This window comes from Panulirus ornatus, chromosome 58, assembly GCF_036320965.1.
Source record: "Panulirus ornatus isolate Po-2019 chromosome 58, ASM3632096v1, whole genome shotgun sequence".
Classification (NCBI taxonomy): Eukaryota; Metazoa; Arthropoda; class Malacostraca; order Decapoda; family Palinuridae; genus Panulirus; species Panulirus ornatus.
Window position 1 is genome coordinate 12,652,975 of NC_092281.1, and position 15,244 is coordinate 12,668,218.

The window sequence follows — 15,244 nt, forward strand, 5'->3', positions numbered from 1 at the left end:
TGTAGATTTAACCAAAGAGTTCTTTTTAGACATGCATGAAATACTGACTATTGATAGTCATTATTCAGATTACTGATTTATCAGCCAATGTTGACATAAACCATAATTTTTTTTACTTGGGTTGTAAGTTGACTCCATGTTTTAGGGCGACAACAGTCAAGTGAAGCTTCATCTTCAGGCTCTAGTGGACAGTGTTTCTCTTGGGGCAGTGCAACAGTTCCAACTTTGCCAGCTGTTCTCTCTTTTCTGCAGCGAGAAAATATCTTATCAAGTACACCAGGAAGAAGCTTAGCAAATGAAGCTATAGACAATGTCACTTCTTTGTCATGGAGTAACACAAAAGTTTCTCATTCCATTAATTATAACCCTCCAAAGGAATCAAGCAATATGCAAGGGATCATATCAAGTAGTTGTTCATCCCTTGATACTCCAGAAAATGTTACTTCTCAACCTTGGAGTAGCACTCAGAATCCTCAACTGCCAACTTACAATCCACCCCAAGAACCAGACAGCTTGCCAGGATCCAGCATTTGTACATCACAAGATACATCCAGTAACCCAGTCACTCAAAATTGGAACCCCACTGGAGATTTAGATCTTCCTGTGTTTCATCCTATGCAAGATTGCAATAACCTACCTGCATCGTCATCTGACAGATATTTATCAAGTGGCACAACTGAGAACACTGCCTCCCAGTCATGGAGCAGTGTTGCAGGTCCGCATATCCCAGCAATGCATTCTTCACAGAATATGGAAAGCATGCCTGGAGTTGCATCCAGCACATGTCCATCAAATGACACAATGGACAGTGGTACATCTCACTCTACCAGTGACACTGAGTAAAGAAGCAAATAATTTGCTGTATACATATTTTTTTTTTCTATCTTTATTACTACACTGAGAAATAATTGCCATCATTGGATCATTATTGTTTCAATTTATGTGATTTTGATTGAGTGTAGTTCTGTCTTCAAAGTAACTTGAATTATTGACATGTGATGTGGACAAGTGAAGTCTTGGTAATGATTGTCATAAACAGAGAGGGAGTATCTGGAGAGTATAATAAGGTTTTTAGATAAATCATTGATTTTGGTTTCTTTGCAAATGTAACACTTAACCCAAATGTGAGACCAGTCATGTGATTATTGGTGAAGAAGGCTGATGAAGCAGATGAGACTGGTGTAAGAAACTACATGTATCAAGTGTATAGATTGAATGAACATTGTAACAGGTCAAAATTAGATTAGCTGCTGCTTTTTCTTTTATAATCAAGTTATATTTTAAAACAAGGAATGTTGTGTGAGATAAAGAGAATGTGGAAAGAAATGTGAGACCCAAGATTTTAGTGGATAATGATATTTGTAAGCATAGTCTACAATGATGACAAGAAAGGTTAAAACATATATATATATATATATATATATATATATATATATATATATATATGTATATATATATATATATATATATATATATATATATATATATGTTTATTTATGATTTTTTCATCCTTGTTTAGCATTTCCAGAGTTAGTAAGGTAACACCAAGAACAAAGAAAAAGTTTCATTTGCTTACATTCAGGATTTCTCTAGCTGTTATATGTATTGCACTAAAACCACTGCCCCTTATCCACAATCAATCCTTGCAGATCTTCCTGTAGTTTCCTCCAATTGATTCTTATTCCCTGGTTCTGTCTGTTGGCAGCATTTTGACTCATTATACCACATCGTTCCACATTACTCTATCCTGTGTATTCCTTTCACCCTCATGCATGCTCAATCCCCAGCACTCAAAATATTTTTCAGTCCCCTTATCCTTTACCCCTTCACATATGACTCATATATCATGTTTGTCGACCTTTCTTCACTCATTTTCTCATTAATGTTACATTCATTTCACGAGTCTTGTATCCATATATAAGATGTACTTTTAGGCATTTATGTTATCTCGTGTGGTTTGTGAACATGGCTAGCTGTACATCTAGGGAGACATTTTATGCATCTAGTAACAACAATGTAGAAAAGACTCATGTCAGACAGGTAGTGTTTTTAATGTTGCTTTCCAGTATAACAACACTATCAGTAAGATGTTAATTCAAAGTAAGCTAAAGGATCAGAAACTTGGGAGCATTTATGCCATTAAATGTAAGGCACATAAAGATGTATCTATTCGCCTCAGGTAAAACAGAAACTGTGATATGCAATTGGCATGGTCATTCAGTATGTGGAGGTGACCACATTAGTGCCATTGCTAAGCATTGGCAAGAAAATGATCACACTGTAAACCTGAACAACCAAGTCACTTACCCTTCATTGGATTATACTAATTGTAATGTCACTGAACTTGTCTTAATTGACAGTATTACTGATTTTAACCTTTCCCCAGGTAATTTTAAAGCACATCTTATTATCAACCAAATCATTTTGAAAGAATTAGCAAGATAAGTTAGCATAAGAAGAGTAGGTGAACACACATCTCATTACCCAGGCCAACCATCACCATATAACCCCCCTTAACCTTAAGGCACTCCCCATTTTCCTATTAAGTGCCAGGACAGTTTCTACTCTGGCATGGTGGTAAGAGAACGTTCAAGCCTTGTTTTTGTGTTGGGATTTCAGACTTTGGTAATTTTGTCCACCTGATGACATGGATTTCCTTTTTGAAACATAATTTGTATTGTAAAGTTTGAATAATTTATCTGAACTACTGAAATGCAATTTCCCCTTCATAAAATTATCACAGACTAGTGTGATCATCAAATTATCAATAATATGTATATATATTATTTATTTATTCATTTTGCTTTGTTGCTGTCTCCCGGGTTAGTGAGGTAGCGCAAGGAAACAAACGAAAGAATGGCCCAACCCACCCACATGCACATGTATATACATACACGTCCACACACGCAAATATACATACCTATACATCTCAATGTACACATATTTATACACACACAGACATATACATATATACATATGTACATAATTCATACTGTCTGCCTTTATTTATTCCCATCGCCACCTCGCCACACATGGAATAACAACCCCCTCCCCCCTCATGTGTGCGAGGTAGGGCTAGGAAAAGACAACAAAGGCCACATTCGTTCACAGTCAGCCTCTAGCTGTCATGTAATAATGCACCAAAACCACAGCTCCCTTTCCACATCCAGGCCCCACAGAACTTTCCATGGTTTACCCCAGACGCTTCACATGCCCTGGTTCAATCCATTGACAGCACGTCGACCCCGGTATACCACATCGTTCCAATTCACTCTATTCCTTGCACAGCTTTCACCCTCCTGCATGTTCAGGCCCCGATCACTCAAAATCTTTTTCACTCCATCTTTCCACCTCCAATTTGGTCTCCCACCTCTCCTCATTCCCTCCGCTTCAGACACATATATCCTCTTGGTCAATCCTTCCTCACTCATTCTCTCCATGTGACCAAACCATTTCAAAACATGTATGTGTTTGTAATTTCCTGTTTGTAATTACTTATTTGTACTGTATGGAAGTTTTACACTCATGGGGCAACATCTTTTGAATATTCTTTACCGCCATACAACTTCTTCGATTTATTTATGCTATTTGTTTGTCCTCAGTCATTCTGTACCATTCATACTTCACTCTTATGCTATAAAAGTACTTCCTTACATCTTTTTTAACAAGTTTCTCGCTTAATTTCATGTAATGTCATCTTCTTACTCAGTCCATACATCTCTCGAAGAACTGTTCACTGTCCACAACATTGATCTGTTTTCAGAACTTGAAGCTTGTGATTAGGTCACTCATCACTCTTATCTCTTCTAAGGTGGGTAGATTTATCACTTTTAGCCTCTCCCTGTAACTGAGCTTTCTTGATTCTGGAACCATCTTTGTTGCCTGTGTCCGGACCTTCTTTGTTAGCTCTATGTGCTTCTTTTGTTGTAGTGACCAAACTTGAAAAGCATATTCTGGTTTTGGCCTTATGTAGAACATGAACAGTGTGCTTAATATTTCCTTATCTATATATTTGAAAGCAATTCTGATATTTGCCAGAGGACAATTTGTTTCCTTTACCTTTCTTCTAATTGGGACTCTGGCAAAAGGTTAAGGACGATGTTGATTCCCAAGTTCCTCTCACCTGCAGAATTGTGAAGTTTATTTCTTGCTAGATAATAATCAGTCATATTGAGGTGTTGTTTTGCTCTGTTCCATCCTCATTATTTTACTTTTGTTACTTTTGCTTGAGGTCGAATTTCATCAACCATTTATCAGACCAACTTCAGAGTCCGTTTAGGTCTCCTCATAAGCTTATGCAGCCCTCCTCACTTTTCACTTCACTTCATGACATTTGCATCATCTGCAAATATATTCAGGGTGGAGTATTTACCATCAGGTAAGTCATTCACATAGATTAAGAAAAGTAATTGTCCTAAAGCAAAACCCTCTGGCACTCAGCTGGTGACCGTCCATTTGGAGAATGTGTCCATGTGATATGTGTCCTTTGTGCCCCTCCTCTAAGTTAATCTTCTATTCATTGGAGGAGTCTACCTCTTACTCCTGCCAGGTATTCCAGCTTTTTGAGTAGCACCCTGTGCAGTACTCTCAAATGTATTTTGGATTCAGGACATAACCAGTCTACCCAGCCTTTCCTTTTTTTTTTTTTTTTTTTGTGTGTGTGTATGTAATTACCTGATTGTAATTACCTATTTGTACTCTAGGGGGAGGGACTTTTGCGCTTGTGAGGCCCCATCTCTTGAACGTTTCCTGCTATCATACAACCTCTTAGGTTTATGTATACTGTTTGCATTAACCATGTCCTCAATCATTCTGTTCCACTCATCAACCACTTTTATACTATTAAAGTATTCTTTTTTATCCTTATCAAAAAGTTTCAAACTTTACTTTATTTCATGTAATGTCCTCTTGTTGTTGTATCCCTACATCTCTTGAAGAACTTTGTTCTCTCCATATTGTCAATCCCTTAAAAACTGAAAGGTTACGCTGTGAAAGAAAATTCACCTTTAGCTATGCTGTATCACTGGGAGAACAGCCTCATCAAAGAACTTCACACACAAAAGGCTTTGGGAAGTGTCACAGTTTTTCAGGAGTTTCTGAATTATATTCTGGGTAATAGCAGGACTCTTATTAGAAGGAGTTCCTGGGGCGATTATGAATATTTGAAATAATATATGGCTCCCCAACAAAATTCCTGACATATGGAAATGTGCTAATGTAAAACCAATCCTAAAACCCTCCAAACCACTCAACTTCCCATCATTCTGCTGCAGTGCAATATATTGCTTCACTCAACAGTATCAGACTTTGAAATAATAATGTACAACAGAATCAAATAAAGCATCCTACTTTTACTTGCACAGTGTTGCTTTTGACCCAGACACTGTACTATCATGCTACTCATTGACCTCATGCAACATCTCTTAGATGGTTACAACCTACCACAGCCCCCTCTCCTGCTCAGTACTAATGACTGTAGACATCAACAAAGCAGCCAGCACTGTTCCCTTACACATCTTCGCATAAAAGGTACTCGACACACCATCCACAACAATAACATGAAGTAGGTGGCCAGTCTCATAGCTAGCTGCTGTGCTAGACTCTTACAATGGCTTCACCTCTAAAACACTTAAAACTTTACAGTGGAGTTCCTATGGGAGCATTTTTTTTCCTCAACTGTCCTCAGTCTGTTCCTGCACAACCTCAACTTTCCTCAAGCAGACAACAACATAAAGGTCCTTTAGAATGCAGATGACCTCAGAATCACATTATAACACCTGACACCATAATAGCAGCAACAAACTTGCAGCGCTACATTACACTATTAAAACATTGGCTTACCCTGAAAAAAATGTATGCATCTCCACTGAATCCTTCAATCACTGTCTTAACCTTAGATAGACATGGGACCTAGAATAGACAGTCACTCCCACAACAAAATCCCAGTCATTCTAGGCATCACAAACAACATACACACCATTCACTCCCTACACCAATAACATCAACACAAGCAACACACAAACCAAAAGCTTTCAAAACATAAATCCAGTTCACACCCTCCAGTCACCTTGAATGGACAGTCAGTCCCACTGATCAAAATCCCAACCACTCTAGGAATCACAAACGACAAACACAACATTCACTCCCACAATAATATTTTCTCTGAAACATGCAGTGAAACCTTTACCTGGTAAGGACTGCCATCTTCAGATACCAGCAGTAAGCAGAGTAGCAAAAAAGAGCAGTCACTTTTAACTCAGATGGTCAATTCACCATGTATTAGTTAAGTTATGGACATCATAATATGTTTTGTGAATACTTGTTGTATGTATTTTTGCTCCATAAAAAAAGTGTTCTGATGATTTACATTTCTCTGATGAGAGATAAGAGGTGATATCCCTTGAATCCTGAGAGGTTTCCCTTTATCCTTGACAGGTATCCTTTAACTTTAGCATTTCCAATTAAAAGTTTTCTGCCATTCTTTCCATGACACTATGTGTGGTAAGATGGAGACGGTGCTGACAGCAGAAGAGACTGAGCTTGAATCGATGCCTATGGTCTCAAACATAGGGTTGCTCCTTGATATGAACACCTCAGTATGATCTTTATTGTAGATTTTTTATAAGTTGGATTAAAATGTTTTGCACAAGGTTATGATGTTTTATTCATAACTATAAATAAAAAATTTATTTAGGAGTGGACATAGCAGATGATAGGGTCATAGTCTGCTAAGCTTATGATAAAAGAAAATGTTTTTCATCATCCAGTATGCTTTTTAAGGAAATGAAATGCCATTTATAGAAACCTCATGTTTATTTGTTGGAAAAGTAAAAAAAAACTTGTAACAAGACTTTCAATTTATGAATCATAATTCACATCTAAAGGGTTTGAGATATATCCCTTTGAAACCACACTCCCCAGTCACACTTTCCTGTCCATGCTCTAGACATCACCCATCCCTGCATTTCTAAAAACACCATCACATTTCATGATGCAACAACCACAGTGAAAATACCCAACACTTATTACTCTGATGCCCTGCACTCTCTCCAGATAGACATCCACACATTACTACATTTTATGATCCACAGTACCACTCAGTGGATGTGGCCAGCTTCCTGATTGCTGTGGGAATTTCAGGATATATAGGACAACTGGGGGCAACAAGTATGTTCAGGATTAGTAGGGTAATAAGATGCAGTAGGGACATGAGACAGGATGTTTTGAGAGTAAGTTTGAATAGGGACGACCTGGAGATAGGGGAGTGCTGTAGATAGCTGGAAGTGGACTTGACAGCAATTTGGAATCATGGAGGCTGAAGTGAGTCATATGGTTGGTGCTTTAAGGAGCGTGTGGGAGTGTTCACTCTGTTTGGGTAAACATTGGTATGCTTGAGGGTATAGTATGGTAGGCTCAATAATGTATAGATGTGAGTCTTGGACCCTGAATGTAAAAGAATGAAAGAGGGTTGACATGTTGGAAATGAAATACCTAAGAACATTTTATGTTGTTTGGTGGGTTGATTGCATAACATAAGGAAAAACTGTAAAAGAGAGGTGTGGCTGTAAGTGGAATATAATGGTGAGAGCTGACCAGGGTGTGCTTAAGTGGTTTGGACTTACAGAAAGGATGAGCAAAAACAGTTTGACCGAGAGGATATGTTTGTCAGAAGTAGGGGAGCAGAAGGGAGGTGGGGATCAAGAAGGAACTCTACAGTATACAGTAAACCAGATAATAGAGATTTATATATTCTTATAATAATTTGAAAAATAAATGTATGTGCATGTATATTTACTGTTTTTGTGATGTCACTAGTGACCATGAAACATTCTTGTCTGTTTCACCATCTTTCTAAGACATTGACATAAGTTTATGATAACGAAATTTCTCTCTGGAAAGGCTTGTGCTTTTGTTGAACAAAAGTCCCTTGATTATTACTATGAGGTGTTTTATGTTATCAAATGTCATAAGCATATTTTCATTCAAAAATGGTAGTGGGTCACATAATAGACTTGTTTTTATACAACAGCTGTGTTATTTTAGAATTTGAATAATATAAGTGGTTTGATTTAACATCAAGTAACTAAAAAAGGAAAAAGTTAAAATTCTAGAATACAGTGTGTTCTTACATACCACTCTTGAGCTTTTCTTTACACTCATATTGAGTTCTGACCAAATCCTGGATATGAACATGGTGTTCTATATATTGTAGCACATGGGCGGCAATGAATTGCCAATTGGCTGAACCAGGGCATATGAAATGATCAGGGGGAACCACAGAACAATCTTTGGAGCTTTATTGTTGATTGTGGGGCTCTTGTTTCATTTCTTTCTGCATATCTATATAGTAACAGGCTTGATGGCATTGTGTTGGTCACTACTAACTGCAACACAGGATTTCTTAATTTTTTCTTTTCATGTTACATAGACAAATTTTGTCTCAATATTTATGAAGGGAAAATATTTCTTCTCAGATAACATACAATTGCAATTAGATTTTTGATTCACATGATTTGCAAAAGTCAAATTATGACTTGAATATATACACTGAATTTAAGATATTTTCACCTCCAGTCCCTTGTAGCAACAGATAAGGAACATAGCAAACTGCCACAACTGTTCACATTTTGAGTAAGCTGTTATCCTCAGCATTATTTGAGTCTCCAAGGATGATGCCCCTTGCTAATAAAAATGTTCTTACCAGAGCGCTGCCCACCACTTAAGACATAAACACTCCTACAGCAAGTGAAGAAGAAATGTAACATGTGGTAGATGGTAAAGCTCTTCTCCATTATCTTCCTTATTAATCTGGATCTGTTTATGGTGATTGCCTTGCTGTGCATATTGCACATCTGAAGAATAAGTGCATAATGGCATTTGATGGATGCTCAGGAGTGCCTCCAACAAAGGAATGCAATCACAGAAGTAGACACCTTGTTCTGAAGGTACCACAGACCAGTTTGCAAGACATGACCTTGAAAATGTAAAGGAAACTGTTCATATCAATTGTAAGTAACAAACAGAGGTTCATTGTAGCTCAGTATGAATAAATGGAAAGATCAGAAATACAAACATTACAAGCCAAGGGAGATGCTGTCTATCTGATTGTGTTGATTGCTGTTGATGTGAATGCCTTCATGCTTCTCTGTCACAAGTTTAGAGAAATTTAATGTATATAGCAGATTGTAACTAAAGAAAGGGTCAGCATGCAGAACATTTAGAATTAGGGAGATAAGTATAAACTTAACCCAAACATCTGCAAATTGCTGTTTGCACCTTCCTTTCTAGGGGATGTGTTTGGATTGGGCAAACTTGTCCCATATTGGGACAGTACCTGAGGAGACAAACTGTCTGCAGGCTGATTTAAGAATAGTTTTCAAGTATATGGATAAGAGAATATGTAGCAAACTGTTCATATCATACATAAGGCCAAAATTAGATTATGCTCCTCAAGTTTGGTCACCACAACTAAAGAAGCACAAAGGGCAACCAGAAAAGTTCCAGAAGAGAGCATCAAAAATGGTAACCAAATTAAGAAAGCTGAGTTATAGGGAAAGGCTAGAAGCTTTAAATGTGGATGCTGGTAACTTAAAAAATTTGAAAGTCTTCTTGATGGTAGGAAAACTATGAGGTGGGACCCCATGAGTGTAAAACTCTCTCCCTGTTATATATGATTGAGGAAATTACAAATAGGTAATTACATCTTGTTTGTTGGATACTGCTATTTCTTTTGATGGCTATTCCTCCACTCATCACTTTTTTTTTTCCCCCTGGCATGATTTTCTGTTCAAGTCTCAATTGTGTCTTCATCTGTGAGTTCCATCTACGATTGAATGTTTCTTGTCACTCTGTGTAAATTTCTAAGTTTTGGTTTTGCATTAACTAAGCATTTTACCTTCCTCATTGGGCATTGATTTTTGCACTACAGGATACATTTGATGATTCTGTGAGCAGCTATTTTGTATCCTTGAATTGAAATGAAAACAAATTATGAAAATGATGCTGCAGGCCTTACCCCTGTTGGTACCTGTTTTATTCTAACTGTATATGATGAGACCTCTGATTTAGGGTGCATATTCATATGGTTCCCAAGAGAAAACAAATGTTTTGAGTTCAAGTAAGTATGTAAATTACACATTTTGTAGTTTTATTTCATTAGTGAAGAAAAATATTTTCCCATAATGTTATTGTGGTACAATTGTCTGCATATTGTTGCCATGAGAAATTGACAAAAAGTCAAGTGAGAATTCTTGTGTTGATGGATGTTTCCATACAGCCCTTGGTCTAAACAGCAAGAGAGTGAATATGAGCAAACAGGGCCATTGTTCAACCGTCTCTGGTGTTACCTCACTAAAACAGGATACAGCAAACAAATACGAAAATTTATATTTCTGATCCGTAGGTTGAATGAGTGAAGGATATTTGATTGATGCATACATTTAATTCCAGACAATACTGATGCTGATTCTAATTAAAGTTTATCAGATAGTTACCACATTTAAAGAGATTACTTTTAATATATACAAACATATACAAATTTTTTATTTCTTTTCAGCATGTAGAATTGGTATTTGCTAACTTTAGAATTGAACCCAAATTATTTTCTCAGCTTCTGTTTATACAGTATGGTTTTTTCATTAACAGGACTGTATTTAGATTATTATATTGCATTCTTGGCATTTATGGCTATTGATCCCAAAAAATGCTCGTGAATTGATTCAGCCATTAGTTAGAATCAGTAAATCCACGACCTCTTATGCAGATTGATTTTAGAGTACACAACACTAGAGATGTTATGTTCTTCAACATACTGCATTGTTAACTGTGCTTCAGGCTTTTGTAGATTTAATTGTACAGGTTGTACCTCTCTAATCTGGCACTCTGTGGTCCAGCACATTTTGAATCTGTTGCCATTAGTTTGTGGATCTGCCACCAGGGTTAGCTGTACTGAGGTGCCAAAATCTGTTTACATTTCAGCTGAGCTGATTAACAGTCCTGTTTATTTCTCATAGCCTCAGAAAAAGTGCATAATGCTGATGAATCTGCCCTGTGCTGGCATTATATGCCACAAAAAAACCTTGCCCAAGATATTGTGGCGTCTCCATCGTTGGGTAACGATTCCAAAGATAGGGTAGTAATTCTTGGTTGCACCAATGCAGCAGGAACACATAAAACTAAGCTGTTGGTAATTGGTAAGAGTGTTCACCCTAGGCCCTTTCAAGGGGTCACTTTCTGTGCCAGCAATGGCCAGGCCTCAAGGTTGCTGGATTAAAGAGGTATAACCTGTAATATAAATCATTTAGTAAAGGCAGTCATATACCTTTAAATAGGTCTGTCCTGTGAAAGTATTGCAAGATCAGCAACAGTTGTAATACTGTTTATCTGCTTTTTCTATGTATTGCAGACTTTTTAAAGAACTTAACTGTAAGTATCATTACTGGTCAGAATTCTGTGCTGAATTTCACTGTTACAGTGCATTGCATTAATCCTCTCTGCAATATTTGGAGATATCCAAATGAGATACTTTTCCCTTGCATCCGACATTCGGATTTACCCCACACTTTACAAAAACCTTCCCTTATGGTGAATTTTGGGAAAACCCCATAGACTATATGAAACACCTGCCAAACTTCCATGCATGCTGTTATCTATGAGCAGTCACACATGAATGTAAACAAACAGCTGATTTGCCTCTTGATAGATATCCTATTAAATCTCTGCCTGTTTTATATATCAAGTAAGTTTATATATGTTGTAACATTGTAATATGCTGCTTAAAGGTTTATATGACAATTGTCTCATAAAAGGAAAGTTATTTAATGTACATGTTGTTTTTGACCATAGAATATGGAATGAGTGTGGTCCTCAAACTGACACCTAGAGTCATACATATTCTGAGGATTTTTACTGGCTCTGAAAGAGTCTTTTTTTACAAGGGACCACTACCAACATATTCATGTGTTCTTGTATTTAAGTGACTGCAAAAAATATTACAAATAGAGATGATTAGGTTTACAGAATTAGGCCAGTGCTAGATTTGGTGAAACATGAATATCCTTCAGTAAGGCAACAGGAAACATTTTGTTGATCAAGATTGGAGGATGGTTATTTTGAAAATAACATTGCCCCATAGCAAACTCAGAGATGTGGTTTTTTTTCAAACGCGGGAGACAGCGACAAAGCAAAAAAAAGAAAAAAAAATATATATATATATATATATATATATATATATATATATTCCTATGAGTCCACGGGGAAAATGAAACACAAAAAGTTCCCAAGTGCACTTTCGTGTAATAATCACATCACCAGGGGAGACACAAGAGAGGAATGTAACAGTCAGTTGATATACATCGAAGAGACGAAGCTAGGACGCCATTTGGTAAACATGTTTACCAAATGGCGTCCTAGCTTCGTCTCTTCGATGTATATCAACTGACTGTTATATTCCTCTCTTGTGTCTCCCCTGATGATGTGATTATTACACGAAAGTGCACCTGGGAACTTTTCGTGTTTCATTTTCCCCGTGGACTCATAGGAATATCTTGATCACGTGCAAAATTGTGATCCTTTCCAATATATATATATATATATATATATATATATATATATATATATATATATATATATATATATATATATATTTAATCAGAGTTTTGGGAGCATTCTTCATGTACATGTTTTTAGAATACTTTAGTCTTATAATGCTTATTGATCTCAGTTGGAAATTGTTCTTTAGTATTTTATTTTCCATTTTTTTTTAATAAGGATAGGTCTGTATGATGTTTTTTAAAAGTATATAGCAGACATATATATATATATATATATATATATATATATATATATATATATATATATATATATATTGTGTCTACATGTTTGCAAAATGATTCAGGCTTTATGTTTCATGATATTAATTTCAGTTAAATATAGTGGAAAAAGATATCCAGTAAAACATCTCTTTTTATTCCCTAAAAACTGCATCTTTCATACTCTTATGTGTTGTCATGGTGTTTCTAATGTCATATTTGTAAACCAATAAAAAGTTATATTAGAAAAATAAAAAGAATTATCATATAAAGAGTTTCATTTTTCAGAAAATACTGGTTTAATTTAGAGAAACCACCTGAAATGTAATTATGTGGTAAAAGGGTTATTGTTGCTAACATTCTTATGTGATCTCTGAACATCGGTGAAGTTTTTGTTAAGGAGTCAAACTGTCCACTAGATTATCTTCACATTCCCCACCAGTATCTGAAGAACAAGGCTCTTTGCCTCCCATACCATTACCTAAGGGACAAGGCTCCTCACCTCCCTCACCAGTACCTGAGGAATAAGCACTGTGACTTGAGCTTTCATGAGTTAAGTTGGGATGACTGTTTGAGATGGCTCCTTCTACATTTGGTCGAATATATTGAAAATTCATAAACATCATTTAATTCAAATGTTCCACCTCTAATATTCACATTGTATTATATATCTTCCAGTCTCTGCAACTAGTCTTAGACTTATCAACCTAAAGTTTGTTTAATCTAGGTAGATATTTTATATGCTGGATATAAAATTGTGGAAAAACATTTTACTTCAGATGAGGCAGTATTAGATCAGAACATCGTGGATACATTGAAAAATAAGGCTTGGGAAATATTTAGATTCATGTCCGTCTATAATTGCTCCTTCTTAGATATGATGTTTCCTGGATTTCCTCCATTTCTGATCTCTTGTGACTATATGAAAAGCTTTGAAATGACCCAATGGTCTGTTGCGGTAAACATTCCTTTGTGAATATGGAAAGTGACCAGTTGTCCTTTCGAAGCATTCATGAGGATGAGAATGAGAGAGTCATTATTTCTAGACTTGGAGTGAAATAAAAGCCAATGTAATTTCCTTCTTGATTTAGTTATCATGATATCTCATATACAAAACTGAATATTTGCTGGATCAAAAAAATCATAAGCAGAAATGTATTTTTATATACTTGCGACAAAAGATTTTCGTTTTTCTTAATGAATGAAGAAATGCTTTGATTCTGTGAATAAAATTGCAATACTGTACCCATCTTTATTAGAAATTTTATCCATTTATATAATATTTTATATTCCAAAATGTTACATAAAGAAACATTATGGGTTAAACCCATATACTCTAATAAAAACAGATTAATTATACTTACTTGTTCATTGTTTTATTATAATTGTTAGTAATGGAGGCATTGCTTTCTTTTGATGAATCAACTTATTATGTAAAATGAAAGAGAATTAGGGTCACTTATAAAAGTGTGGAAATCTATGTTTCACTTTAATCCATTAGGCATGGATCAAGGCTGTGTAATATTCAGAAGTTGTATCTACCTGATTCAGCCAGTGGATGGGTAGATTTATTATCATCAGGGCTATCATTTTCTTTAATACTTGCTCACCCTTTCCTGCCTCAGCAAAGAAGTGCCAAAACTGATGGATTGAGGTAAAATCCTTGCTTGGATTCTTCTGTTTCCCCTTCTAGAAAGATAATATAGGAAGGGAGGATCTGTATCCCCAGCTCCTACCTCTCATAATTACCTTTTATGACATGCAGGAGTTATGTAATAATTAATGATATAATTATTTCATAATTGTTCACTATTTTCTGTTTATTGAAACAGCATCAGCAACAGACAAAGAATGGCCTCCTTTGTTAACATCCACTCTCTGACATTCATATAAAGTGCATTAAAACCAGACCCCCTTATCCACAGCCAGCACCATGGACCATTCCATGGTTTCCCATAATGCTTCCTATGCCCTGGTTCAACCCTGTTTCCTCACAGTGGTCCATTTAGCTGGTTCTATCCCAAGCATGCCTCACTCCCTCCTGTATATTCAGGACATAATCTCTCAAAGCATCTTTCACTCCATCCTTCCCCCTCCTTCTCGGTTTCCCCTTTCTCTGTTTTGATATGTATACCTCATAGCCCCTCCTCAGTTATCCTTTTCATACGTCCAAGCCTTTTATCACACCCTCTTCAGCTGTTTTATTTATAGTCTTCTTACTATCACATATCTCTCTAATGCCATCATTTCTTATTCAGTTAGGCCTCTTCACACCACATATTGCCCTTAAACATTTCATTTTCATCACATACACCCTCCTCCATACCCATTTTTTCCCCCTTTCCTTCCTCTCCCCCTCCCCCCCCCCCCCTTTTTTTTTTCAAATCTAGGGCCCATGCCTGTCATCCATACAACACCACTGGGTCTGCTCTACC

At 36.4% G+C, this 15,244-nt stretch overlaps 1 protein-coding gene across 8 annotated transcripts in view; it reads left to right on the forward strand.

Moving 5' to 3' along the window:
- LOC139766521 (uncharacterized) overlaps nucleotides 1-15,244 on the forward strand; it is a 185,941-nt gene that overhangs the window by 119,860 nt on the left and 50,837 nt on the right. For 2 of the 8 annotated variants that reach the window (XM_071695274.1, XM_071695273.1), the window contains exon 8: nucleotides 146-8,098. The exons of the other annotated variants lie outside the window; for them this stretch is intronic. In XM_071695274.1, the coding sequence (XP_071551375.1) occupies nucleotides 146-843 (698 nt within the window). In that variant the 3' untranslated portion in view covers nucleotides 844-8,098. Of the gene's footprint in view, nucleotides 1-145; nucleotides 8,099-15,244 lie in introns of those variants that run through there. 8 annotated transcript variants of the gene reach the window in all.